The sequence below is a fragment of the Podarcis cretensis genome (genome assembly GCF_951804945.1).
Source record: "Podarcis cretensis genome assembly, chromosome: 12".
NCBI lineage: Eukaryota > Metazoa > Chordata > Lepidosauria > Squamata > Lacertidae > Podarcis > Podarcis cretensis.
Window position 1 is genome coordinate 48,492,751 of NC_137181.1, and position 26,469 is coordinate 48,519,219.

At 42.0% G+C, this 26,469-nt stretch overlaps 1 protein-coding gene and 1 pseudogene across 5 annotated transcripts in view; one reads left to right on the forward strand and one right to left on the reverse strand.

Annotated features, from left to right (window-relative positions):
- The window catches only part of LOC307199485 (C-C chemokine receptor type 5 pseudogene), a 125,513-nt pseudogene that overhangs the window by 57,763 nt on the left and 41,281 nt on the right, over positions 1 to 26,469 (reverse strand). The window lies entirely within an intron of this gene.
- Positions 3,684 to 26,469, forward strand: part of FYCO1 (FYVE and coiled-coil domain autophagy adaptor 1) — a 62,494-nt gene continuing 39,708 nt past the window's right edge. For 3 of the 4 annotated variants that reach the window (XR_013831980.1, XM_079947154.1, XM_079947156.1), the window contains exons 1-7: positions 3,684 to 3,778; positions 9,691 to 9,856; positions 10,891 to 10,997; positions 12,030 to 12,155; positions 20,248 to 20,354; positions 23,242 to 23,385; positions 25,720 to 25,813. Coding sequence is in view for 3 of the 4 variants with exons in the window: in XM_079947154.1 (XP_079803280.1) it covers positions 9,802 to 9,856; positions 10,891 to 10,997; positions 12,030 to 12,155; positions 20,248 to 20,354; positions 23,242 to 23,385; positions 25,720 to 25,813 (633 nt within the window). In the remaining variant the exon portion in view is untranslated. Of the gene's footprint in view, positions 3,779 to 9,269; positions 9,542 to 9,690; positions 9,857 to 10,890; positions 10,998 to 12,029; positions 12,156 to 20,247; positions 20,355 to 23,241; positions 23,386 to 25,719; positions 25,814 to 26,469 lie in introns of all 4 variants that reach the window. The other variant, XM_079947155.1, reaches the window with a different exon arrangement.

The following is a 26,469-nucleotide window of genomic DNA, read 5'->3' on the forward strand; positions in this document are numbered from 1 at the left end:
GCCAGATCACAGACTCTCCAAGTGTCTCTATTTTTCAGGGATGTCCCTGATTTAGAAAAGCCATCCTGGTTTCTGGTGGGTCTGGTGTGGAGAACGGTTTTCGTCCACTGGGCCAGATCACAGACTCTCCAAGTGTCTCTATTTTCCAGGGATGTCCTGATTTAGAGAAGCCATCCTGGTTTCTGACTTGATCCTGGATTGTCCCACTTTTCCTTAGGGTGTCCCTATTTTCATTGGGAAAAAGTTGGAGGGTATGGCGTTATCTGCACCCCCCCCAGCCACCTGAAGGCAATCCTGTATAGGGAAGCTTTTTTAAAAAAATGTTTAATTTTTTACTACTTTTTATACATGTTGGAAGCTGTCTGGAGTGGCTGGGGCAACCCAGTAAGATGTGTGTGGTATAAATAGTAAAATTATCTTTATGGAATGGGACGTCCCTATTTTCATCGGAGAAATGTTGGAGGGTATGAGATCAGTATCGCTGCAGGCCAACTTTGACAGGTGGGCAGGACAACCCATCTGTCAATCATCTGCCATCATGGGAGGTGACTGATACGTGGGCGGTTCTGCCCAGCTGTCAAAGTTAACACCCCACCCCCAGTGGGCAAAGTGGTCTGCTTTGCTAGTGCATTCCCTACAGCAGCAGTACATGAAAAGAGTGGTACCTTGGGTTAAGTACTTAATTCGTTCCGGAGGTCTGTACTTACCCTAAAACTGTTCTTAACCTGAAGCACCACTTTAGCTAATGGGGTCTCCTGCTGCTGCCGCGCCACCAGAGCACAATTTCTGTTCTCATCCTGAAGCAAAGTTCTTAACCTGAAGCACTATTTCTGGGTTAGCGGAGTGTGTAACCTGAAGCATATGTAACCTGAAGCATATGTAACCTGAGGTACCAGTGTACAAGTTTTCTCCTTAAACTCTGGATACATGTTTTAAACTCAGGAAAATACTAGTAAACGACCTGAGGATTGCTTCTGCTAGTTGAAAAGCAAAGCAAAAGTCTGTGACTGCTCACCACAAGATGTTAAGATGGTCAAGGAGATGCAGCACGTGTGGTGAGGGACCACAGTACATCTTATCAACTTGATACCGTATGGTTTCCGTTCCTAGTTTTCATAAACATTTTTCTTGAGAATCCACAGCCTCCCACAACCCAACTGGATTTTAATGCTTATCACTTCTTTCCAAGCATGTACTGTAGCAATGATACGAGAGAGATCTGTGACTGTTGGCTGAAATTTGCAAAACAAAACTATTCAAACTTTTAAAAGAACGAAGGTGGGTGCTAAAAATATACACCTCAAATGTCAAAAGCCATATGTATATCTGAAGCTTCTTCAGCCTTCACTGAAAGCTTTGCAATGAAAGTAACCTTGGAAAAGGGCAGGGCTGTCCTATTAACTTGAATAAGACACTCTGGAGGTGACGGGAGGGACTTTTCCTGGCCAAACAGCAGTAACAATAGCATCAAGTTTACCTGAAACTGCCATGACTGAAAGGGAGAAAAGAAAAAGAGAAGTCAAAAGAAAAGAAGAACTGGGCAGCCCACACCCCAAACTGGACAACACAAAGTGAGAATAAGTCACAGGAAGTGTTAGACAGGTTTTATTTTGTCTTGATGTGTAGTAAACAATAATTGCCCTTTCCCCTTATGGGGTATCCAAGAGCCCATATAGAGTCCTTACATAGGTTCCCTATTGGTAGGAGAAAATAACAGAGGCCAACCAGAGAATATTAAGAAGCAAAGCAGCTAGTAAGCTTGATCTTTACTGATCTGTTGCAACAGGGTTCTCCCCTCACCCGCAGAAGAGAGGAGGAAACCAGAAAAATGGCGCGCAAGGCTTTATAAAGACTTTTGAAATTGCCACCCTGTAGATCAAGACCACCCCCGGAAACATCATACATACATCACAGAAGGGGTGTAACCTAAGACCACCCCTCAGATACATCATACCTACATCACAGAAAAGGCGGTCTTAAAACAGAAATTTGAATGTTGTTTTTCTCCTGTCGTTGTTTATCTCCTGTATGGCAGGTTACTTGATTGGATTCCCTGGGTAGCCTGGCCAGTCTTTTGTAATGATAAATACTTAGTTCCTGGGCCAGGTCACAGGCTCACACCCTATTCATATCTTAAATGTGCCCTTAAGACAGGATTTGTGAGGAAAGAGACAATGAGGAGGTTTCCTACTTTGACCTTGCAGAGAAAACATTTGCTCAGTTTAGGAATCAAAATGGTTCCAGGTCGGTCTTCCTGTGCTGATCTATGTATGTGCTTGGTTGGTACACTTATGAACATTTCCATATATCTAAGACCTCAAAATTCCTATCACAGATGCATGGTTAAAAGAGAACAGTCAAGACATGGAACTTGATGCATTACTGGCCTATACTGAACTACATGTATATTCCTCAGTCAGAGATGAATGAAATAAACTCTTTGTCAAGTCATAGAAAAAATAAACATATCCCAAGGTTTTACCTGCAGATTTCAATTTTACGTAACAACGCTTAACACAAGCCTGTCAAAATAGGAGACCCAAGTTCAAATTCCCAGTCGCCACAATGTTCACCTTGGCCTAGTCCAGGGGTCTGCAATCCGTGGCTCCGGAACCGCATGTGGCTCTTTTACACCTTTGCACCCATAAGCCAGGGCTTAGCAAACTTGGGTCTCCAGCAGTTTTTTTTTGGGGGGGGGGTGGACTACAGTTCCCATCATCCCTGACCACCGCTCCTACTAGCCAGGGATGATGGGAGTTGTAGTCCAAACGCAGCCCTATGCCATCATGATGGGAGCAAAGCTGTACTCAAAAGGGGACTTGCTACTGAACAGAAACGTTTAAGGTTGCACTGGCAAGCCTGTACTACAGCAACAAACAAATCCTTCCGTTGCCTTCTATACAGTCTCAAAAACTCTTGTCTGCGAGGGAAGGGCGGCGGGATATTAAACATCAGCAAATGCATTCACAAAATTTAATTTGCCATTCTTTTATTGATGGAATTTTTTTTCCTTTCCAGTTTTTTGCTATAAGCATCCTGGCAGCTGTCGTTGCATAAATGAATACTTTCCTTTGGTTGTTAGGTATATATAAAAATATATAAACGGTTGTCAGAATATATAAATCTGGCAAGGCTCACAGCATTCATAAGAGGACAATCGGACCAGAAATTATTAAAAGAATGGGAATGCGCTAAAGAGTATATAAAAAAAAACATTTTTTCTGGAGTAAGCATATCGGTATGTAATGAATGATGCTTTGCAGGGTTAAAGAAAAAGAAAAAAATGATGTAAAAAGTATAAAGATAGAGGTAATCTACATTAGACACAACAATTTAGAAAGAGTAAAATTTTTGAGGTCTTAGAACAAAGGAAGGAAGTCAATGTGTGTGTGTGTGTGTGTGTGTGTGTAATATATATAATGACTAGATTAGAATGAAGATATGGTTTTATTTGTAGATGTGTGCTTTCCCCCCCCCCCTTGTTTTTTGTGTTTTTCTTTCTTTCTTTCTTTCTTTCTTGTTTGTATAGTTTTATTTCGGACTCAATGCTTGTAATTTTTGTTGTAATTTTGCATTGAAAATAAAATCAAATAAAAAATAAAAAAGTTAAAAAATGCGGTGCGGTGAAAGGGTTAAATTAAAAACAACAACAACAACAACAACAACATGAGGGCAGCCGAGAGGCATCATGGGAGTTTGCAGGCCTCCGGGGAATCATGGGAGTTGTAGGAAAACGCCAAGGAGCGTCTCCCTATGTCATGGCCGCCTTACGTTCGAGGTAACGTACTTTGTTCTTTCTGACAGGGTCGCGGTGCGTCTCTCCCCTTTCCCCGCTTTGCCCGGGCGGCCTTGGCTGCCTTTGTATTTCCGTCGTCTTGTCAGGCCCATTGGTCAGCGCAGGAAAAAATATATATATATATATATGTATATTGGGGGGTGGTGAGGGTAACTTTAAAACCAAAAACTTTTTATTTTTTATTTCCACTTGTTGCTTATGCTGCTCTTTCGCCAGCCTCCTGGAAAAGGGTTATGTCTCTTCTCCCCTAGCGAGAAAAGGATGTCACTTTGATAATAAGCTGAAGTGAAAAGGGGGGGGGGGAATAATCCAATAATTTCACGACAATCTCTTTTTATTTATTTATTTTTTTAATCTTAAAAGCAGCTGATCTGCCTTCCTGCCTTTTCTTTCCCTTCGAGTTCCTGGGGAAAATAATAAGAATGATAATAATAATAATAATCATCACAATCTTATTAGCGATGAAATGACTTCGATTGTGTTTGAACCCTCCCAAAGTGGGTCGGGGATGCGATGCCTTTTATTTATAACTCCCGTGGGAGAGGATCCAGTCGGTTGTGTAACAGGCGCAGCTGACGGGGGTTGAAAAAGAAAAATAAGTGTTTTTCGTGTCTCCTTGAGATCTGTCCTAGGAAACAGTAAACAAAGAGTGTGGGGCAGGGTGAGGTATACCTTTTTTGGCTTTTTGTTTTGTTTTGTTTTGCTTTTTGGCAGGGCAAAGGAGAAGATGCAAACTAAAGGCATTCTCTGGCAGCCAGCCCACCCTGCTCCCTAGGCGTATAAAATACTCAGAATCAGCTGCTCATCCCTTTCTGTTGTGGGCTAACAGGCCCAAACCACAACTGGGGCGATAACCGAAATGTCCATAAAAGGCTGTCCACTTCTCCCAAACTGACCCTCAGCGCAGGCTGGATGGTAATATATCAACAGTAGAGGAAGGGCAGCAGCAAACAAAATGGGCTTCATAATAATAATAATAATAGTAATAATTTTATTATTTATACCCCGCCCATCTAGCTGGGTTTCATGTTGATCTTGTGTACTTGCTTAACTCGGAAGTAAGTCGAGAAGCTTAGTTGAGATTCCTGCATTGGGGGGGGGGTTGGGCTAGATGTCCCTCAGGATCCCCTTTGCAACTCTGCGATTCCATGATTCTAAGCTTCAAAGGGTCCAAATGGCAACTGTTCCCACAAGATTTCTGATTCTGTAAGCCTCCCATCGCTCGCTGTCTCAGCAACCCCGATCTCATTTCCTTCCCAGCTGTTGTGTCGCACGTTTTTTCTGTTGTGTCGCACATAATTTCTTGAAGACAGCCACTTCAGAAACAAAAGTTCTGCTTTCTTCCCCCGTGTATTTGATTATTGTTACACTTATCTTCTGCCTCTTGTTCATGGAGTTTGGGCATATGAGCCTCCCTTTATTCTTGACAACAACCCTGTGAGAAGTGTTAGGCTGAGAGACAGGGGCTATAAACCCAACCTGGTTAGCTTCGTAACTTGAGTGAGGATTTGGTTCTGGTCCAAGTCCAGTGCTCTAACCATAACATTACACTGACTGTCTTGCTGTCATTCTGTTTCTTAGCAGCTGTATACCTTTAACTCCAAGTCACTGTATTATTTACTCTCTGGATAAGTGCCAAAAAGTAGCAACTTTTTAATTTCCTCTTAAATCTCTTCATTTCAAAGAAAGTTAGCTTTGATTTTTGCAATTAATTTGTTAGAAAGGACTTGGGGGAAGCTGCTGGTGAGTCTAAAAATGTGTTCCACCTTGTTAGATTTTAAAAATGCTGACATGTAAACATTCAGCGGCCTACTAATCCTGCCGGCCTAGTTTCTGCCAGATGACAGGGTGTTGCTAGCCTCTGCCAAAACAGTGAAGTTATTGTATAACTCCATGTATACCATTCTTATGATTCACGTCTGAAATACAGGTATAATAATTCCCTTCTGGAATTGTATCACCTGTTTGCTATGCAGTTTGCGTTCTTTTTAAAAAAAATCAGAAATCCCCAGCTAACTGCCTTTTATATGTAGCTGAATTTTGCTGCAGACTGAAGATGCAAAAGCAACCTTATTCCTATCTATCTGAGCAGTGCATATAAGGTCTTGATGCTGGCTTCAAGATGTTATCGCTCCTCTCGGTTTCAGGCTTTCCATTGTCACAGATGAAACATCCCATTTCCCAGGCTTCAAAAGTGAGCAGGGCTAATGGTGGTATGGAAGAGATTTCCCAGTTGGGTGCATTTTTTAGGTTCAAGACAATCTCTCAGCAGAGGGGATGGAATAAAAATGTTGCTAATGTGTCAAAGGTTTAACAGTCAGGAGTTTATTCTCTCCTTAAAGTAAAAAACGGTGCACCCTTCAGTAAAAATGAGTCCGATCCCCAACTAGAGATACCATAAAAACACATTTTGTTGGTGATTTTGGAGGAAGCCAAGAAACACGCAGTGGTTGAGAATTTAACAAAGCTCTTTTTCCTGAGGAAAGTGATCACAGCAAGATAAAGTACCAGAAGCAGATCTTAAAATTACATTTCAAGCACGTTTCAACTAGTTACTATATTGTGGTTGAAATAGTGCGATGTGAAACTCTGAGGGCAGTGTTACCCCTCTGTATGCAAGCAAGCTGTGAACCATGTGCCTTAAAGAAAGGAGTTTTGAGATTTATTTTGTTCATGAACTAGGCTGTGTTTTCATCTGCTACTTACACTGCCTGCTTATGATTTAGATATTTTTTTAAAATTACATTTTGCTTGATTGTTTTTAATTGCATTTAGGTTTACGACAACTTTGCTGGATGTAGGTTACTGTCACCCCATTTTACAAGTGGGGGGCTAAAGTAGAGAACTCCCAAAGAAACTTCATAGGGGAAGTGTCAGGCAGTCTCTATGCATCAATGAATACAGGTACCATGTTTATGCGGGCTGCTGCAAAATAAATAGATTGGCCTTCCCTTGCTCAGGGCTGCTGCCCTGAAGTAAGTGAGGGAACCAGTGGTCCTGAGTGACTTCCAGGCAGCAGCCCCAGTGAGTCACTTTCTCTCTCCTTTTTAAAGTGGGGTGCTCCCACATCTCCCCCACTATCTTAAGAGTAACTGTGATTCTGTAGTAAGAGTTGGGGGAGAGATGCATTTAAATCTTGCTTCTGACAGATGGTGTTGTTTCTTCTATCTGCCACTTGTCTAAGGTCAGTTACACAGCACCTAGCTCCAGTGTTAGAAGCTGAGATTTGAAAGCTAGGAGCTAAATGGCACCTGAAACCGAGGTTACGGGCTCAACAAGAGACTGTCTAGGCACATTTTTTATAACAAGAATACAAAGCTGGAAAAAACCACGGATAAAAATGAAAATTTTGACAGATAAAAAGGAAAGAGGGGGTTTTTCTTTTCCGGATTTGAGTTTGTATTATGAAGCAGCGTGCATACTTTGGTTAAAAGACTGGATAAAACTGGAGAATAAAGACTTACTGGACCTGGAGGGTTTTAATAATTGGTACGGATGGCATTCGTACCTTTGGTATGGGAAAGTCCACAGGAGCTTTATGAACCATATTTTCAGGGGACCAATATACCAGGTATGGGAAAGGAATAAAAATCTCCTGGAAAAAAAGACCCCCTGGTGGATATCCCCAATAGAGGTCTTAACGATCAAGAAAACAAATTCGGAGGAGAAGAACGCCACCTATGAAGAACTTCTAAGAAAAACAGAACAAGGGCCTAAACTTAGACCCTATGAAGAGATAAAAAGTTCATTCACTGGTTGGTTGCAATATCACCAGGTGAATGATTTGTTAAAAGAGGATAAAAAGAACCTAGGTTTTAAAGATAAAAAATCAAAATTTAACATAGAGATAATAGAAGGTAAAAACAAAATCTTGTCCAGAATCTATGATATGTTACTAGAGTGGCATACAAAAGACGAGGAGGTGAAGGAGGCGATGATTAAATGGGCAATTGACTTTGGCTATAATATTGACTTTGAAAGGTGGTCGGAATTGTGGAATAGCAATATAAAGTTTACGGCCTGTATGACACTGAGAGAGAATGTTTGGAAGATGCTATACAGATGGTACCATACACAGGTGAAATTGGCCAAAATGTATAGATTAAAGGATAAGAAATGCTGGAAATGTGGTGAGGTGGAGGGTGACCTCTACCATATGTGGTGGACATGTAAAAAGGCGAAAGGCTTTTGGGAATCAATCTACAATGAGCTCAAAAAAATATTTAAATATACTTTTCCCAAAAGACCTGAAGCCTTTTTGCTGGGAATGATGGGTAAAGAAATCAAAAAAGAAGACAGGACAATATTTCTTTATGCCACTACGGCAGCAAGAATTATGTGGGCACAATACTGGAAAGTGGAAACCATTCCCAGCATAAATGATTGGCAGATTAAAATGGTAAACTATGCTGAACTTGATAGACTAACAGGCAGAATACGAGATCAAGATGAACAGAAATTCCAGAAAAATTGGAGTAAATATTGGAATTATATTGGAACAAATTCATAAAGTGAACTGGCGGGGTTAGAACAATTCTATCAGCGAGTGAATTTAAGACTTAAAGATTAAAAATCAAGTACGTAACAGAGGAAAATATTTGATACTTACCAAAAGGGTGGAAGGGAGTCTAGGGCTCGGTTGAGCCCAAAACATTGTGGGGTTTTTTTTTCTTCTTTCTTTTTTTCCTTTTTGACAATTTCATTTTACTTTATTCTTTTTTATATATAGTTGGGAGAAAGGAATTGTTAGCCTATGTACCCATATTGTTATGACCTTTTGTGTATTTTTCCTTTTGATGTATATCTGTTTATGCAAAACTTTAATAAAAATGTATTTTTTTAAAAAAAGCAAATGAATGAATGCAGCTAAAATATTATGTTCATTTTTCACATGGTCTAGTCCTTCCCCTGCCCACCCCCCTAATATTCTTAAGAGGGTCTCTTCTCCAGTCTTCAGCTGGAAGTGGGGAGGCAGAAAAGGGTCTTCCCTTCCTTCCACTCTGCAGTTTTACTCTGAAATCTTAGGTGCAGTACTGCGCCCAGAGCTCTGAAACTGCTCGCCTTAATGAAATTCCCTGTTGCAAAATGTGCCTAGAACAATGGGAGTTTCGAACCCTGCATATCTCTTATTAATGTGAACCACCCTGAAATCTGCAGGTATAGGGTGGTACATAAATTTTAACGACAACAGCAGCAGCGACAACAACAATCAATGGCCTCTGACAGTATTTTTATTTTATTATTTATTAAACTTAGTGGTTGCTGGGATGGTGGTCTGTATCGTCTGAAACACATATTTACAGTTGTTGGCATTGATTTATAGTTTTAAACCAAAAGTGCAAAGTTCTAATTTTAATCTGGCAGCTCCTGATGTGGCTATAACATTGCATGACTTATCAAACTTCTGACAACTACTACTGCTCGCCATGTGAGCAGTCACCTGACTACTGTGGCCTTTTTGATTGTGTCGCAGGTGATGAACCTCACCTCTGGTGGATCACTGACTTTGGGAGCCCCCTGTAAAACCCAATTTTTCCATTATGAATGCAACCACTTTGAACACATCGAAGGCACATTCCAGGGAGTATGGGGGTGGGACACTGAAAACTACCATCGAATCTAAAAGTGAATGAGCTATGAGTTGTTTCTCTTTTGACGTTCACTTCTATGCAGTGGCTCAATTTAGATTTCCACTGAATGAACAGGGAAGGAAGAAAATTGTTCCACTGATAAGAAAAAATAAAGGTATTGTTGATGATCCATATGAGGGCAAGACCAACAAAAATGTTATAAAGTATAGTGCAGTAATCATGATTTAAAAATCAGAAATACCATAATAGCTGCCTGTAGCAGAATTTGTAAATACGAAATCTTTCTCTTCCCTTCCCTTGCAGATGCTGCAAAGACAACTAATCGCTGCTAACCAAATGCCCACCAACCATACAAATTTTGCCCTCTTTGCATAGCTGGCTGAGGAGTTGCGTGGTGCACCTTTGCTTTCAGCAATGGCCAGAAGTGGTGAAGAAAGTCAGCTGCAGAGGATTATTCGGGATTTGCAGGGTAAAATACTGCCTGGGTGTGATTGACTCATTCGTTGTATCGTGATGTGAATTTGTGCTTCTGTGGGAAAGAGAGAGACAGGAATGTTGTTGCGTTGGGACAGAGGCTACAAGAAACAGAGGGCAGGAATTGTTGTTGTTAAATGAATTGATTTATAGATAGCTACACAGCATAAAGCAATTGAAGCGGGGTAAATGATAAAAGCAGAATAAAACATAGAATCATGTGAAATTGTTTGCCATTCAAATTGGCTATTTTCTCCAGGCTACCACAAATGCTCCATTTCTTCCACCCTAGTTTTTTTTTTTTTTAAATGTAGAGACAACTTGCACAGGGAGCTACTGCGCTCAGGTTTCAGCAGCCTGTGTGTGGTATTCAAAACGTTGCCATTTTTGTTAACTGCCTTGAGGCATGTGCAAAAGACAGGATATGTATCTCTGAAATAGTAAATAACCCTGCTGATGATGTCTCAGGTGGCCCGTTTCAGACCTGCTGAAGGGAACGTTTCAATGGGAGCTCCTCAAGCTCCCTGTTCAGCGTTATAGCCTTAAACCAGAGCATAGGGAAAGTTACTTCTTAAAATGTAGGTACAATGTGATCTGGGTGAAATCAGTGGCTGTGTTTGGACATCGTAAGTTATCACAAGGGGAATGAACCAGAATGAAACTTGGGTTTGTGTCCTCACTCACTTCTTCTGTCCCATGGCTGGAAGGAGTTTGGAAATGTTAATTTCTGCTTTTGGTTAGCTACAGCTTTGTTTGTCATCTGAACCAGGAGCTGTGGTTAAATACTTCTTTCTCCGAACCTTTTTTAGGCAACTCTTGCAACTCTTGCCAAGTTCACACCAGTATTGTCCTGACCAATGTATTTTTTCCTCCATTTGTGGCATTTTATGTCGCTTGAACTCTTGACCCTGTGTAAGACGCTGTATGAAACATAAAATATATTGATGGACATAAAAGAGATTATCGTTTCAGTTATTCACATTGTTCCTGTTTAAATTCACAAATGGTGCTTTGTGTTTTTCTCCAAAGATGCTGTTACAGAACTGAACAAAGAATTTACAGAAGTAGGAGAACCAATTACGGATGACTCTATCAGTTTGCACAAATTTTCCTACAAGTTAGAATACCTTTTGCAAGTAAGTAGTGTTAGCATTTACAAGCGGACTATTTCCTGAGAGCTTTCCCTTAAAGTAGCTAAATGAAGAGGCTGATAACCAGAATACATATTAAGAGTTGTTAACCAGGGAACTGGCCAAGGAAAATCTACATATTAAAATGTGTTAAAAGGTCAAAGAGCATTATTATTATTATTATTATTATTATTATTATTATTGGAATATTGTGTAACTTGTCTTTGAAAGTGCACCCTTTTGCCTTAGAACCGTAACGGTACATGTTGCTGTGTGTTCTAAATCTTGTTCATTAAAACAGAATAATCTACAGGAATAAGTATGTAAAAACAATTCCCTGGGTTCTCTTGCATTCTGCAATGACCAACAAAACCCGCAACCCTCCAGAATGGGGCTGTGCAAACTGGTGCAGACTCAATTTGTGTTGTCTTTCATTGAATTCTGTGACACAAATGAACACCTTATGCTTGTTCAACTAAAACCAGTTCATTATGCTTGCCCATGATGTTCAAGTCAGGAGAATGACATGTAGTTTGGTCAGTATGCTGATTTAACTAGTTGCTGAATCTGGGATAACCATTTTTAGGTCTAACAGCTTTGTTTCGCTGTTTGTTTCCATAGTACAGTGGTACCTTGGGTTACATACGCTTCAGGTTACAGACTCCGCTAACCCAGAAATAGTACCTCGGGTTAAGAACTTTGCTTCAGGATGAGAACAGGAATCATGCTCCGGCGGCAGCGGGAGGCCCCATTAGCTAAAGTGGTGCTTCAGGTTAAGAACAGTTTCAGGTTAAGAACTGACCTCTGGAATGAATAAAGTACTTAACCCGAGGTACCACTGTATTTATAAACATACGTTTCATATTGGCAGTGTTAGCCTATGTTAATTCATCCAGTGGCTTTTAGGTCTGTTCAGAAATCCCAGCAGTTATTGGTGGGAACACGCTTCACTCTTCTCTGAATGCTTACAAAGAGAGCAAGCGATGTTTTGGCAAATCATCCGTTTGAAGTTACCCTTTCCCCTTTTCTCTTCCAAAGTTTGACCAGAAAGAAAAGTCCAGCTTACTGGGCAATCGGAAAGACTACTGGGATTATTTCTGCGACTGTCTGGCAAAGGTTAAAGGAGCCAATGATGGAATACGCTTTGTGAAATCTATTTCAGAAGTAAGTGAAGTGCATGGATCTGTCATTGGGGCCATGCAGCATAACGTTATGACAGGCCAATCTAACTTGGATGGGTGATGCTGGAGAGAAGCTGTATATGCCAGTGGTCCTGTTATCTAGGCTTCCACCAATTCCTGAAGATCCGTCCTTTTGCACAGGATATTTCAGTACTTGTGGTATGGTGCTCTAGGGCTACTACATCTCTCTCTCTCTCTCTCTCTATATATATATATATATATATATAAATTTTTATTGAATTTTTGAAAAGATTTTGTACATATAAAACAAAATGATCTCCAACATTAAGATACAGAGTTCTTTCAAACCCTTAGACCTCCTTCCCTCCCTCCATGGGTTCCATCTTTAAGATTAAATTTACTGCATCTTTTACCCTTACCTATCTATTAAGGTAAAGGTAAAGGGACCCCTGACCATTAGTTCCAGTCGTGACTGACTCTGGGGTTGCGGCGCTCATCTCACTTTATTGGCCAAGGGAGCCGGCGTACAGCTTCCGGGTCATGTGGCCAGCATGACTAAGCCGCTTCTGGCGAACCAGAGCAGCGCACGGAAATGCCATTTACCTTCCCACCAGAGCGGTACCTATTTATCTACTTGCACTTTGACGTGCTTTCGAACTGCTAGGTGGGCAAGAGCAGGGACTGAGCAACGGGAGCTCACCCCATTACAGGCATTTGAACTGCCGACCTTCTGATCGGCAAGCCCTAGGCTCTCTGGTTTAACCCACAGCGCCACCCGTGTCCCTTCTATCTATTTATTATATAACCATAATTACCATAAAATTAAATTCCACATTACAAGTGTCTTTACGTCCTTGCCAAAGATTTTAACTGTTTACAGTGGTCTTTTAAATAATTTACAGATTTACTCCAGTCTTTCGAAAATACTTGATCTTCCTGGTTTCGAATCTTCCCAATACATCTTTCATAGCTGTTAATAAATATGGGCTGACTACTTTTGAGTTGGGAAAATGACAAAGACTTATATCAACATATATATTTAAATGTAAATATGGTCTACATTTTGATAGTGTGCAACAAATGTATCTTCACCCCTCTCCCCTTTAGATTCCTGACCTTCATTTAGACTGCAGGCCAGGAAGGGCCAAGTCACATGATAGATTCATTTTCCTCATGTGATCAGTCCTGACAGTGGTATCTCCCCCTCCCACATTTGTCCTTGTGAGCATGTGCCCAAAGATGTTAAGAAGTGCTCTAATGAGCAGATGATCACGTGGCAGCCAGCCCTTGTTGCTCACTTCTTGCAAGCTACAGAAACACAATGGGTTGTATGTCTTTCTTCCTCATATATTTTGATGGGCTGGATCCTGCTATTGTACTCCTACTTGCACTGAACTTGCATCAGGTGCCAGGGTTTGTGGTTCCTTATCCCCGACTCATAATGAGCTTCCTTAAGTCAATAATAATGGTTGGAATTTTCCCGCCCTTTCAAACAGAATTAACACAAACTAAAGAGCATTTCTTTAGAAGTGTTCACTGTAGTCCTTGGTTCAAAAGTAAACGTCTCCAAATAATAAAAGTCAATTGGTTCTAGGGAAGCTTCAGGGTCTGCAAAAATGGAGGGGTGCAACTGACAGTCAACATGGGAGGGGGGCAGGTACTTAATGTTTGTATAGTGCTATCTGTGTGCCTGGTGCTTTACAAAATACCACAGGAGGAGTCCCTGCCCCAACAGTGTAACAGCTCAGTTATGTGCAAATTAACAAATAACCTCAGGTAAGGCCCTGGAAATCATTGTTTCAGTTTCAGGTGCTCAGTTGTCCCCTTATTCTTATTGCCACCAATATAAATTTGGCCCCTATCAATGATGCCCATGAGATTTTCTCTCTCAGCAGATATTCAACATAAAATTAAGATGACCTTCCTCGTCGTTTGGCGAGCCAAGTCAGACATTTGCTGACAAGCTCTAGCACAGAAATTATAGAACATAAATAAACATTACACAGATTCCATCTCTCTTAGGAGAGGGGAACACCAGCAACATCTACTGCAAAGCGTTTGAGATGGCAACACTTTGAATCTGGCCAGAGTAAAAGGCCAATGGCTACATACAGAGCCTTAAAGTAAGCAGCTATTTGAAAAGGAGCATCATAAGACAGTGGCGTAGCATGGAGGGCTGTGGGAGGGCATGGCTCCAGGCGCTTTTATTTTATTTTTTTGAGGGTGTGCGATCAGACGCTTCCATAACAGGCTCCATCATTAGAGTCTGGCTCAGGTGCATGAGGCAGCTGCAGAGACAGTTTCCTTGCATGGCGGCCCAGTGCTGCCAGCTGCAGCTCCACTCCTAGGCCAAGCCCGACCTGCGGCAGAGAGAGGCTGCAGCACATGCACCATTTTATTATGCTCCGTTATTGGCATAAGAAATACCCAAGGAGCAAGGGAAGCAGGTTGCGCGTGAGTGAGCCAAAAGGCGTTGTAAGGAAACATCCCAGAGGCTTTTATTTACTGGGGCTAATGCAGAATCAAATCCCATTTGAAGAAGGGAATAGGGTTTCGCAGTTCAGTGCAACAAGCTTTTTGAGGCAACAGACTTTGTCTACAGTGGCTATCCTCAGGTAGATACTTAGGCAGCCCTGCTACCATCTTAAAGATCTTAAGCCAAAGCTTTAAGCCTGCTAACCAAGCTCTCAAAAGGGCACTGCCCTGCTTCTAAGAATATAACTTGGTATATGTAAAGAAACACATGAAAAAATAGCTTGCTTGCATTTTCAGTTTGATGACACTCCCTTCTCAGCTCCTTTACGCAGCTGCTATCTGAGCACTGACAATGAATAGCTTCTGGAATATACTGACCCCCTTTGGTGTAAAAGAAACAATGTAGTAGAATGACTGACTGAAGCTTCCTAAGAAGCAAGGGTGTTATGTGTAGCCCAAGAATACCACCACCAAATAGTGGAAATTTTAATCTATTCTATAATTTAGTGGTTTAATGCCCAACTACACTGCGAAAACTTCTTTTAAAATACTAAAATATTTTATTGTCTAGCTGATCTTTGGACAATTGAGCTTGCAATAAGATGAAAACTTAAGACAATAGCTGCCTTATCCCAGGTCTGGAGTGGAAAGAATAACAGCAGCATTGATATAAAGTAGAATACAAACTTTCCTATTGCTTGGTTTTGGTCATTTAAGACATTTTCAAGTTCATTTAAGAACAGATTAAGAAGCCTTGCTTAACTCCCTTTGACGTGAGGATATCCTGGGTGAGCTGTCCATGATTGTCACATCTAATCTGTAAAAGACTTACTATGCAAACATTCATGAGATAAAAAAGTCTTTTATCATTAGCACAAATGTTGTCCAGGTTCTGCCATAGCTTAACCCTGGAGATGGAACTCGGAAGCTGCCTTTTGATCCACAAAGACAGTAAAAAGGACCCCTGCATATTTTTCAGCGTGATAAAACCCAAAATAATTATATTGAATTGAGCTGTTATTTCTAAATGCCACTTGAGAGTCAGCGAGTAAATTCTTGAACTCAAAAAAATGAGTTCAGCATACCTAGTACATGGTGCCCCCATAATAGATAACAAGATAATGGATGTAAAGTTTCCTGGATCATTGACCTGGCCATTTCTGAAGATGGGTACTATTGTTGCATTCTCCTAACTAGAAGAAATCATCCCAGAGCTTTGTTTGTAGCAAAAAGGGCAGCCAATAATGGTGATTTAGTTTAATAAGCTCAACAGGGCTACAATATATCCCTAGAGCCTTCCCAGTCGTAAGCTGATTTGCTTATAGAAATAACTTCTCTTTATAGTAACAAGGTTCCACTTTGGTATGCATGCAAGTACAGCATCAGAAGCAAGTCCATCTGGGGCCATAAAGATGGGTCTAAAATGTCCCTCCCAGACCTGTGCCAAAATATCATGGTTTGGAGCTTGAGATCAAGAGCACAGAGCTTCTGAAACCACCTGCCAAAAGTTTCTTGAAACATTCTTGAGATAAGCATTTAGAAGCAGTGACTCCGAGTAAAGTTAGCTGTGACAGTTTTGAGCAAAACAGCAATGCCTTATATTCTTCTTTGAGCTGAAAATAACTAGGGGGAGGATAACTTCATCTGGATGCCCTGTAGCAAATCTTGGTGCCCTTTTCACAAAGCAGCACTCTGCCTCGAACCATTGGGCACCATCAGAATGATTTAAACCAAAACTCCTACAGGAAGGGTTTAAATCTAGTATTCTAACTAGCTCCTGTATTAGCTCCTCATTTTCCACAATAACAACAGGATAGTAATTGCTTAGGAAGTAATATAATATAAATGATGTTAAAAGATATTTGTTGTTGTTGTTGTTTAGTCGTTTAGTCGTGTCCGACTCTTCGTGACCCCATGGACCAGAGCACACCAGGCACTCCTGTCTTGCACTGCCTCCCGCAGTTTGGTCAGGCTCATGTTTGTAGCTTCGAGAACACTGTCCAACCATCTCGTCCTCTGTCGTCCCCTCCTTCTTCTGCCCTCAATCTTTTCCAACATCAGGGTCTTTTCCAGGGAGTCTTCTCTTCTCATGAGGTGGCCAAAGTACTGGAGCCTCAGCTTCACGATCTGTCCTTCCAGTGAGCACTCAGGGCTGATTTCCTTCAGAATGGATACGTTTGATCTTCTTGCAGTCCATGGGACTCTCAAGAGTCTCCTCCAGCACCATAGTTCAAAAGCATCAATTCTTCAGCGATCAGCCTTCTTTATGGTCCAGCCATAAAGATATTACGAGGTCTTAAACGAGGTCTTCTGGCCTGGCATCAGATTTGATGGAGGCTTTTGGCAAGGTATCTTCCACCCAGCAGTGTTGATGTGTGTGGCCCTGCTTTTTCAATAACCTTTAAAGCCCCGTTGCTGAAGCCTAAGGCTGGACTGCCACAGGTTTCTCTTTTCCTCCAAATTCCTCTCGCTCTTGCCCCCCAACAAAGTGCCCATTTGCAATGCAGTGCTGGGCCCCAGAGAACCACTGGCAGAAGCATTTGGGGAGAAATAGAGGTGGCTGCTATAGTTACTGGGCTTGACTCTTCTCAAGGTCAGCTGACTGTCCTTATCTCCCCCTAGCAGGTTTACCTGGCAGTAGGTAGCAAGGACATTGCAATGAATGGGACATTACAGCAGTTTCGTTAACAGAGGTAAAGGTAAAGGGACCCTGACCATTAGGTCCAGTTGTGACTGATTCTGGGGTTGCGGCACTTATCTCGCTTTATTGGCCGAGGGAACAGAGGAGGACCCCCAAATTGTAGTTCAAGGGATAGTGATGTTACAGTTTAAATGAAGAACAAAAGATTATTCATCTATTCCAGGATTCTGCTGTCCAAAACATCTGGAGGGCACAAGGTTGGCAGTGGCTGCCCTTGGTAGAGCAAGCTTTCATGAATTTGCCTACTCTTTCTTTTTTCCTTATTGAAGGAGAATTATCTGCCTTGAACCATCCATTCAGTCTCCTGCAGTGCTTTACTTTCTCCATATTCTTATTGACAGCTTCCCACCTTCATTTAGGCAAGATTTTTTCCAAACTCAGTGCTTAGGCCTGTAGGTGGCATTATACACCCAACCCTTATTAGTTAGTAGATTTCTCTTCTGTTCTTCAGGCTTGAAGCCTACCAGAGCTTGTTGTTGTTTAGTCGTTTAGTCGTGTCCGACTCTTCGTGACCCCATGGACCAGAGCACGCCAGGCACTCCTGTTTTCCACTGCCTCCCGCAGTTTGGTCAGGCTCATGTTTGTAGCTTTGAAAACACTGTCCAACCATCTCATCCTCTGTCATCCCCTTCTCCTTGTGCCCTCCATCTTTTCCAGCATCAGGGTCTTTTCCAGGGAGTCTTCTCTTCTCATGAGGTGGCCAAAGTACTGGAGCCTCAACTTCACGATCTGTCCTTCCAGTGAGCACTCAGGGCTGATTTCCTTAAGAATGGATACGTTTGATCTTCTTGCAGTCCATGGGACTCTCAAGAGTCTCCTCCAGCACCATAATTCAAAAGCATCAATTCTTCGGCGATCAGCCTTCTTGATGGTCCAGCTCTCACTTCCATACATCACTACTGGGAAAACCATGGCTTTAACTATACGGACCTTTGTTGGGAGGGTGATGTCTGCTTTTTAAGATGCTGTCTAGGTTTGCCATCACCTTTCTCCCAAGGAGCAGGCGTCTTTTAATTTCGTGACTGCTGTCACCATCTGCAGTGATCATGGAGCCCAAGAAAGTAAAATCTCTCACTGCCTCCATTTCTTCCCCTTCTATTTGCCAGGAGGTGATGGGACCAGTAGCCATGATCTTCGTTTTTTTGAGAGCTAGGCTACTCTTTTGTTTCAGCTTAAAAGTTCCTCCATCTTTGCCGTTTGAGAAGGATAGCAAGAATAAGTGGCAAGTCTATGGAGAGTCACCCACAGCCACTTGCTGTTAATTGATAGATTAGATTACAGGATGCTTCTAAAGGGGTTTGCGATAGGTTTACTAAGTCTGCTAGTAAATCTTTGATTTCATTTATACAAATAGGAGTTGCAATGTCCAGTAGATGAATATCATGGTGAAACCACGTTTAGAAGGGTTAAACATGTTGAGCTAGAGGAGCATAGTATTTAGAAGAATCTATTATTATTATTATTATTATTAATTTCATTTCTATACTACTTTATATTTTTAAGGAAAAAAATCTCAAGAGTGGTTTACAACACATTCAAACATCAAATAAAACAATCCAAAATAGAACACTACTGAGGAAAGTCAAATATAAAATATACATTCAGAGCAACATAATTAACAGGAAACTAAAATTTTATCTTAAGATTTCAAAATAAAACATTACGAAGGAGGTCAGCTACAGGATGCACATTTAATGCAGCAAAATTTATAAAATGCACATTTCCAATACTTCAAGGTCTGCCTCTCCCAATATGAACCAACCCAAATTCTGTGATAATCATCTGAGGGCCTTCACTGTTTGCCTCCTCCATGAGATGTTCAAAGGGCCACAGCACAAGAATGGGCCTTTTCTGTGGTGGCTCCCGCTGCATTAGTTGGACTCTTTGTGCTGGATCCTGCTCCCATGGCTGTTTAGTTGAATCTGGCCCAATAGCTCTTGAAAACCACCCCCAGCTTCACTAGAACCTCCCACTTCAATGGCAAAGGGAGAACTGCTTGGAGATTGGTGTGGCATATGACTAACGTTTCCCCTGGCCTTCTTGAGTAAAATGCAGAGGTGTTTAGATATGATCTGTGTGGAGAATGGCGAAGTGAGAAAGTACCATGATTTCTACAGATAACATTTTCATCCATCTTCTCCAAGGATGAAGCTGCAGGGGGAGGTGAGAGAGAACCTTTTCAATATTCTGAGAAGGCTGAAGGCTGAATATTCATTTGAGACCCCAGTTCTTTCTCTTCTCAGTTAGGTTTTGACAATGTTGATGTGGCCTAGACTTCAGGCAATCTCCCCACTTGGTTGCAAAAAAATTAAGGACCTAGTGTAAGGTTCATGATTGTCTAACAACTCCAGCCCTATCAATGTAAAACTAGAAATTACCTTGCTGACTTTTTAATGCTAAACACTTGCTGGGTAGAATGTGGCCCCGGCCTGGTGTAACGCTCTCTCACAAGAGACCAGGGCCCTGCGAGATTTGACAGCCTTCCGCAGGGCCTGCAAGATGGAGCTGTTCCACCAGGCCTTTGGTCAGGGTTCAGTCTGATGCATTTTCTCTTTGTATAAGAACAAGTGCAAAGGAGGTTTCTCAGCCCACTCACAGGTCCTTATAATATCAGTGGAAACAGTTGGTCCTGCCGAATATTAACCACTTTCAGTTTTAACCTAAGGATCGTAATTTGTCCAGTTTTAACTTTAATTTATTTGAATTAATTTTGGGATGCATTTTTAATTGATTGATTGCTTCTTTTTATGCGTATTGTATTATTTATATGATGTTAGCTGCTCTGAGCCCGGCTCCGGCCAGGGAGGGCAGGGTACAAATAAAATTTTATTTTTATTTTTATTACATTATTATTATTATTATTATTATTATTATTATTATTACTGTTCATTATGTCATAATAATCACTTTTCTCTGTGATTGTCTTTTCCACCCCCAGCTGAGAACATCCCTTGGTAAGGGCAGAGCATTTCTCCGTTACTCCTTAGTGCACCAAAGGCTTGCAGACACTTTGCAGCAGTGTTTTATGAATACCAAAGTAACAAGGTAAATGTTGCTGTTTTTTTCTTCAACATTTATAAGATATGTACCAAATGGTACAGTTGTTTTATAACAACTGTCTCTATTAGTAGCTTTGCATTGTGCTAAGGAAACCGAGAAGGTGAAAAGAGGAAATGGGAATTGCAACGGTGGGAATGGGAAGTGGTGAACCATTAACAGGAACCACCAAGTGTGTGGTTTTAATTGGCCAGTGGCCAGGGACTTTTGAGAAAATCATTTGGTTATCCGTTTTATTGTAGCAGTGATTACAGATGTGAGAATGACTTATTCCTCTAAATGCCTGCTTTAGAAAAGGACATAAAGTCTTTTTAAAATGCTACAAACTTTGGAGGCTGTGGTGATCACATAGGGTCCCCGAACGTTTAACGGTCTATTGATCCCTGTGCCACCACTGTGCTCGCTTCCCCGCTGCCACCAACCCGTTACTCTCGGGTACACACTGAGTCCAGACAGTTGTTAAAAGTGAACCAAATAAACAAGTTTATTTTATAAACATTAACAAGTTCATGGTTTCTCAGATAATATTCCTGTCAGTATCTTAACTTTAGTTTCTTTACCGGCCTATACCTTCCTAATACCTTCTGACTGATTATCTCAACTGTTTGACTGACTCCTCTTATCAAATTCTCTCACATCAGACTAGTCAAACCCACAGTCTTATCCTCTCTGTCTCTTCTAACTCCAGACTGTCTTCTCAACCACCCTAACTCTTAACGCTAACTCCTCCCCTTGGGTTCCCATTGGTTAGTCATATTACAATTAGTTAACCCTTTGCTTATGAACCCAGTATGATGTCACACACCTAGGAGCGCAAACACCACAGAGGCTGTGGCGATCACACACAGGGCCCCTGGACGTTTGATGGTCTATTGACCCTGTGCGATTGCTTTTTCCGCTGCCACCACCCCGTATCTCACGGGGACACACGGAGTCCAGTCAGTTGTTAACATAAACAAATAATCAAGTTTATTTTTAAATGCAGGAACAAGCTTACGGTTACAGTTAATTTTTTCTTGGCAGTTTCTTAATCTTAGTTCCTAACAACTTCAAACTGATTATTCCAACTATCTATCTGACGCCACCTAACAGTTCCTCTCACTCTCTCACAATACAACTCTACCAACCCACACCTAAACCTCCCTCTTCCTTCTTCAACTCCCAAACCTCAACCCTCAGCTCCCAAACCTCAACTTCTCTCAACTCTCAACACTCAACTCAACTCAACTCCCAAACCTCAACTGACTCAACTCAACTTCACTCAACCTTTATTCCCCCTTTGCATTCTCACTGGCCAATCACATCACACCTATTTTAACCTTTCCTTATGACCCTTCCGAGGAGGCAAACGCCACAGAGGCCAACACCAATTATGTCAGGTGCACGATGAAGCCATCGTGAACTAGATGAAATTGTCTCTAACATAACACAAGCCCTTCTGGATCTGACCCCCTATCTAGTCCAGGGTTCTGTGTCCCCCAGTGGTGGAGCCACATGCCTGTAGCCCTCAGCGATTGGTGTTCAGAGGTATGCTGCCTCTGATGCTAGAGGGAGTGTGCAGCCGTCATGACAAATAGGCATTGAAAGCTTAGACCTTCATGTATTTGTCTACCTCCCCACCTTTGAGAGCTATTTAAGCTGCTGGCCATCATCACAACTTGCAAAAGTAAACAAACCTCATGACGCAATCCATTATAGAACTGTCTCCTGCTTTAAAAAAATCTGAGCTTCACTCAACTGATTAATTTATTTAATTTGCATACAGAACAATACTTTCACACTAAAAGGGGTGTTCCTTTTTTGGTGATGTATTGCAGCAAGTGGGCACCATCTTATACGTGACATTAAGACCAGTTAACAATTTGTTTGTTTGTTTTTTAACATGCTTCCCGGTTTAAACTGGTGACTCTAACTAGCCAGTTAATTGACTGAGAGTTGTTAGTTGTTTTCATATCTCACAGACTGGGGCATCTTTTTTGGTGTGAGCGTGTCGTTGGGGAGGTATTTCTTAATGGGGGTAGGGCGTAAAATTTGCATTTAGTTTTAAAGAGCTGATCTTGGACACATTCACTGTTACTTTGCAACGGTGAAATGTCCTTCAAAACATCTGTTGCGGTTGCATTTTTATAGCCCCTAGTAACTAAAGATGTCAATATTGAAAGGAATATTGATATCTCTCTAATATTGTTGCGGGATGCAAGGGGAAAAGACTGTCTCTGCGTTCCCTAAATGGCACCCAGGGGAATGAAGTAAACAAAAGGTGTGAAATATGTGGGGTGTGCAAGCAAGTGTGCTGCATACAGTCTAAATGTCTTCCATTAAGCCTGTGATGGGTCCTGGCTTGGTTGATCTCCTGCCAGCTTCCAGGTGTGCAGGAGGGTGACGTTGGTGGGATCCTTGTCAGTGGGAGCCAATAGAAAGCTGCAGAACACAACATCCCAAGGATGGGGCGGGCTTGAGCCAGCCCAGGATCAGGTGGTTCTGAGGCAGTCTCACTGCTGTTGTGCGATCCAGGACCGATCATACTGCTCCTGCCCCTTCTGCCATGAATGCAAGGGTTACAGATGCAGCCGTGACTCCTCTGCTCCACAGAGTGGAGGGAGAAGTTAGGATTTCACCTGAAGTCTCCTCCATCCTTTTCACTGGGACTTAGTTTCAACTCGTTTTGTAGAATTGTACGCTGTGTACTCATGCAAGGATTCCCTGTGGAGCAGCTCTTTCATTTGTGGTAGAACAGCTGTGATGAAAATGGAACCACTCAGCATTTTGGGGAAATACATAATCAGCAATGCAGTAGTCTTTATATTCCCTTTCAACTTGCTGACGATTATTGATATGAGCTTTTGCTTACTTACTGCAATCCTTGTTTCTTTAGTGACTGGTACTATGCAAGAAGTCCCTTCCTGAATTCAAAAATGAGCTCTGATATTGTCGGTCACCTCTACGAACTCACAGAGGTTCAATTTGATCTGGTGTCTAGAGGCTATGACTTAGACTCAGCATGGCCCACGTTTGCCAGGTAATACAAACCAGCTGCTAAGGTGGAAACATTTCTATACTTTGTATGCTTTTGTCAGGGGACTGCCATCGGAACAGAGAAAGGAGGGGCCGTTGAAATACAGGGAACCTCCGAAAATCTTGCGAAGCAGTTCCTCTTCCTGCGGTGGAGAAAGCCATGCCTCCAGTGGGGAAGAGGGGAAGGGACCAGAGGATGCTGCTGGGAGCCCCAGTGCCGCACCTCGTCAGTCTGAGGGTGGGGAAAGCCACACCTCTGGGGTAAAGGAGGGAAAAGGACTAGAGGATGCTGCGGGGAGCCTCAGCACCGCTTCTGGCCAAGCTGGCCAGGAGGGAAACACGCCTCTTCCGTCGCCCACCTTGCGCAGAGGGGTGAAACACAAAGAAGTAAAGAAACGGCTGGGGGTGACTAAGCTCTTATGTTGGGGGAGGACTCAGAAGGAACCACTCCCGGATTCTGCTAGCGATTGAGTTAGACATGAACTTGTGGTTCTGCACTGTAAATAGTTTTGCACCAAAATAAAACCTGTAAAAGACAGAGTCCTGCCTGGTTACTCATGAGCAACCACCATTGCCATCTGACAGCTTTAATAAAACATTTTGGGACTTTAGAATATATTAAAACTTCAGTATTTGATTCGTGGGTCAGATGAAACTTCACTGTGGTTCTTATACTGATCCCCCCGCCACCCCATCAATGTTCTATGAAGTCCTTCTAATGTGTCATGTCAGATGAGACCACCAGAAGGACAGCAGAAAATAGATTTGCTTCTAGACCTAATGATACTCTTTTAAATCATGCTTATGAATTTATACAACTTGGTGTGTTGCATCTAGCTCTTGCAGCGAGATAGCATCTTCTGCTCATGTCATCTGACTTGCGACAATTGAATAAGAGGTGCATTAATTCTGAGGGGCTTCCTGGGCAGTGAATAAGTTCCTCTTAATGGAAATAAAGGTCACAACGCATTTTCCCCATCATTTTTTCCCTTTTATTAATAGATAGCAAATCTGTTCAAGCTTCATTATGCTGATGTTAATTTATTTTATCCAGTGGAAGAGATAACATGTCCCTCTTCGTTGCCATTTGCAGTGGCATTGTAAATAGCTCTGTGTACATGGGGTATAATTGGTGTTCTATCAATTGTATCGTCCTGCAAGTTGGAACAGCATCGTCACCAGCATCATTATTAACATTTAAAAAGTGCAAAAGCAAGAATAAAATAATCTAAAAAAGAAAAAAGAGCAGATCCAACTTAACCCCTCTAAAAGAAAAATGGGAGATTAATATGCAAAAGCCTGGAAGACCAAGAATGTTTTTGCATGGTGCCTCAAAGCAGAGAATGATGATTCTAGGCGTGCCTCCCTGGGAAAGCATTCCATAAATGGGGAGCCACCACTGGAAAAGCCCTGGCTGCTGAATTGTGCAGCAGCTGCAGTTTCCAAGATGTCTTCAAAGGCAGCCCCACATACAACACATTGCATCTTATTTATCTATATCAGGGATGGGAACCTCTGGTCTGCAGGTTGAATATGACTCTCCAGGCCACTCAGTTCAGCCCTTGGAGCTATCTCCAGGCCACAGTAATCACTGGCCCTGCTCTCTTCCCTCCTCAAGTGCTTTTGCCTGCCTGGGCTGTGTCCTTGAACTGCAGTAATGCCTTTTGCTTTCCTGGATGACAGAGCGTGTGTATAGAAACTGCTGGCTTTCACTTGGCCAGAATGTAGCCACATGTAAGAGTCACATAAGTTGCCCTACCTACCTTTTCCTACATTTCCACCCACCATTGGCACGAGGCCTCCAAATAGCCAACCACAAAGGAATCTGCACCTTTGGGATGAACCCTTATCAATATCTACTCTCAGTTTCTATGCCCCTATACACCAAGGACTTCAATTTAAAACCTCACCACAAAAATAGGATAAATTATCATGTAAACTCTTGTTTTCCCCAACAGTTTGGAGCCAGCAGCGCAAATGCAAATTATTACACTGCTTCTGAGGAGCATTCAGGCTCAGCTTTTGTAGAACTTTGAGGGTCAGCCCCTCTCTGTTCCATTACTGTATGTACAAATTTGATGCTTTCATGGTGTAGTCCAGGAAGTTTTCTTGTTTTGTTGGAACAGAGGGGAAGAAGGTCCATGTATGGTGCTGCTAGGCAGAAAGCAGCACCTCACGTTGTAACGGGGGGGGGGGGGTTAATAATGCCAAGCCAGAGCAAACGGAGGGATATGCTTTTAGTAGATAATTTCAGAGAGGAAGCTGTTCAAAATATGTGCATGGTGGCGGCGGTGGTTTCTTACTTTCTAAAATAATTAAAACCCTCTTCCAATTGCAGGAGAACATTGCCTTCATTTGGCTCCTCAGCTTACCAGTGGAAGCCTCCAAGCCGCACTTCAAGCATGAGTAGTTTGGTGAGCAGCTATTTGCAGGTAATTATAATGACAAATGACTACATGTGCAACTGTGGCGATCACACAGGGTCCCCGGACGTTTGATGGTCTATTGATCCCTGTGCCACCACTGTGATTGCCTCTTCGCTGCCACCAACCCATTTCTCTTGGGTACACAAGGAGTCCAGACAATTGTTAACATTAACAAATAATCAGTTATTTTTTCTTGTCAGTTACTTAAATCTTAGTTCCTTTAATGTCCTATACATCCCTAACAACTTCAAACTGATTATCCCAACTAACTATCTGACTCCACCTAACAATTCCTCTCACTCCAACACAACACAACTCGACTAACCCACAGACTTATCCTCCCTCTTCCTTCTCCAACTCCCCAACTCTCAACTAACTTCCACACAACACCGACTCTAACTCCTCCTATCAGTTTCTCTCTCCCCAGTCACATCACACTCATTTAACCCTTTCCTTATGACCCACCTAGGAGGCAAACGCCACAGCAACATTTCCTTATAAGAGCAGCAATAGTGCTACTGTTAGTCTTCCGTATGTGTAATGACCCCTTACCATTAGACTGAACATACGAAGGGGAAATTACTGTAGAATCCACTTGATGTTATTTTTCTAACTGGTCACCTGAGAGGAACTCACTCTGTGTTCCTCATTTAGCTGCATGC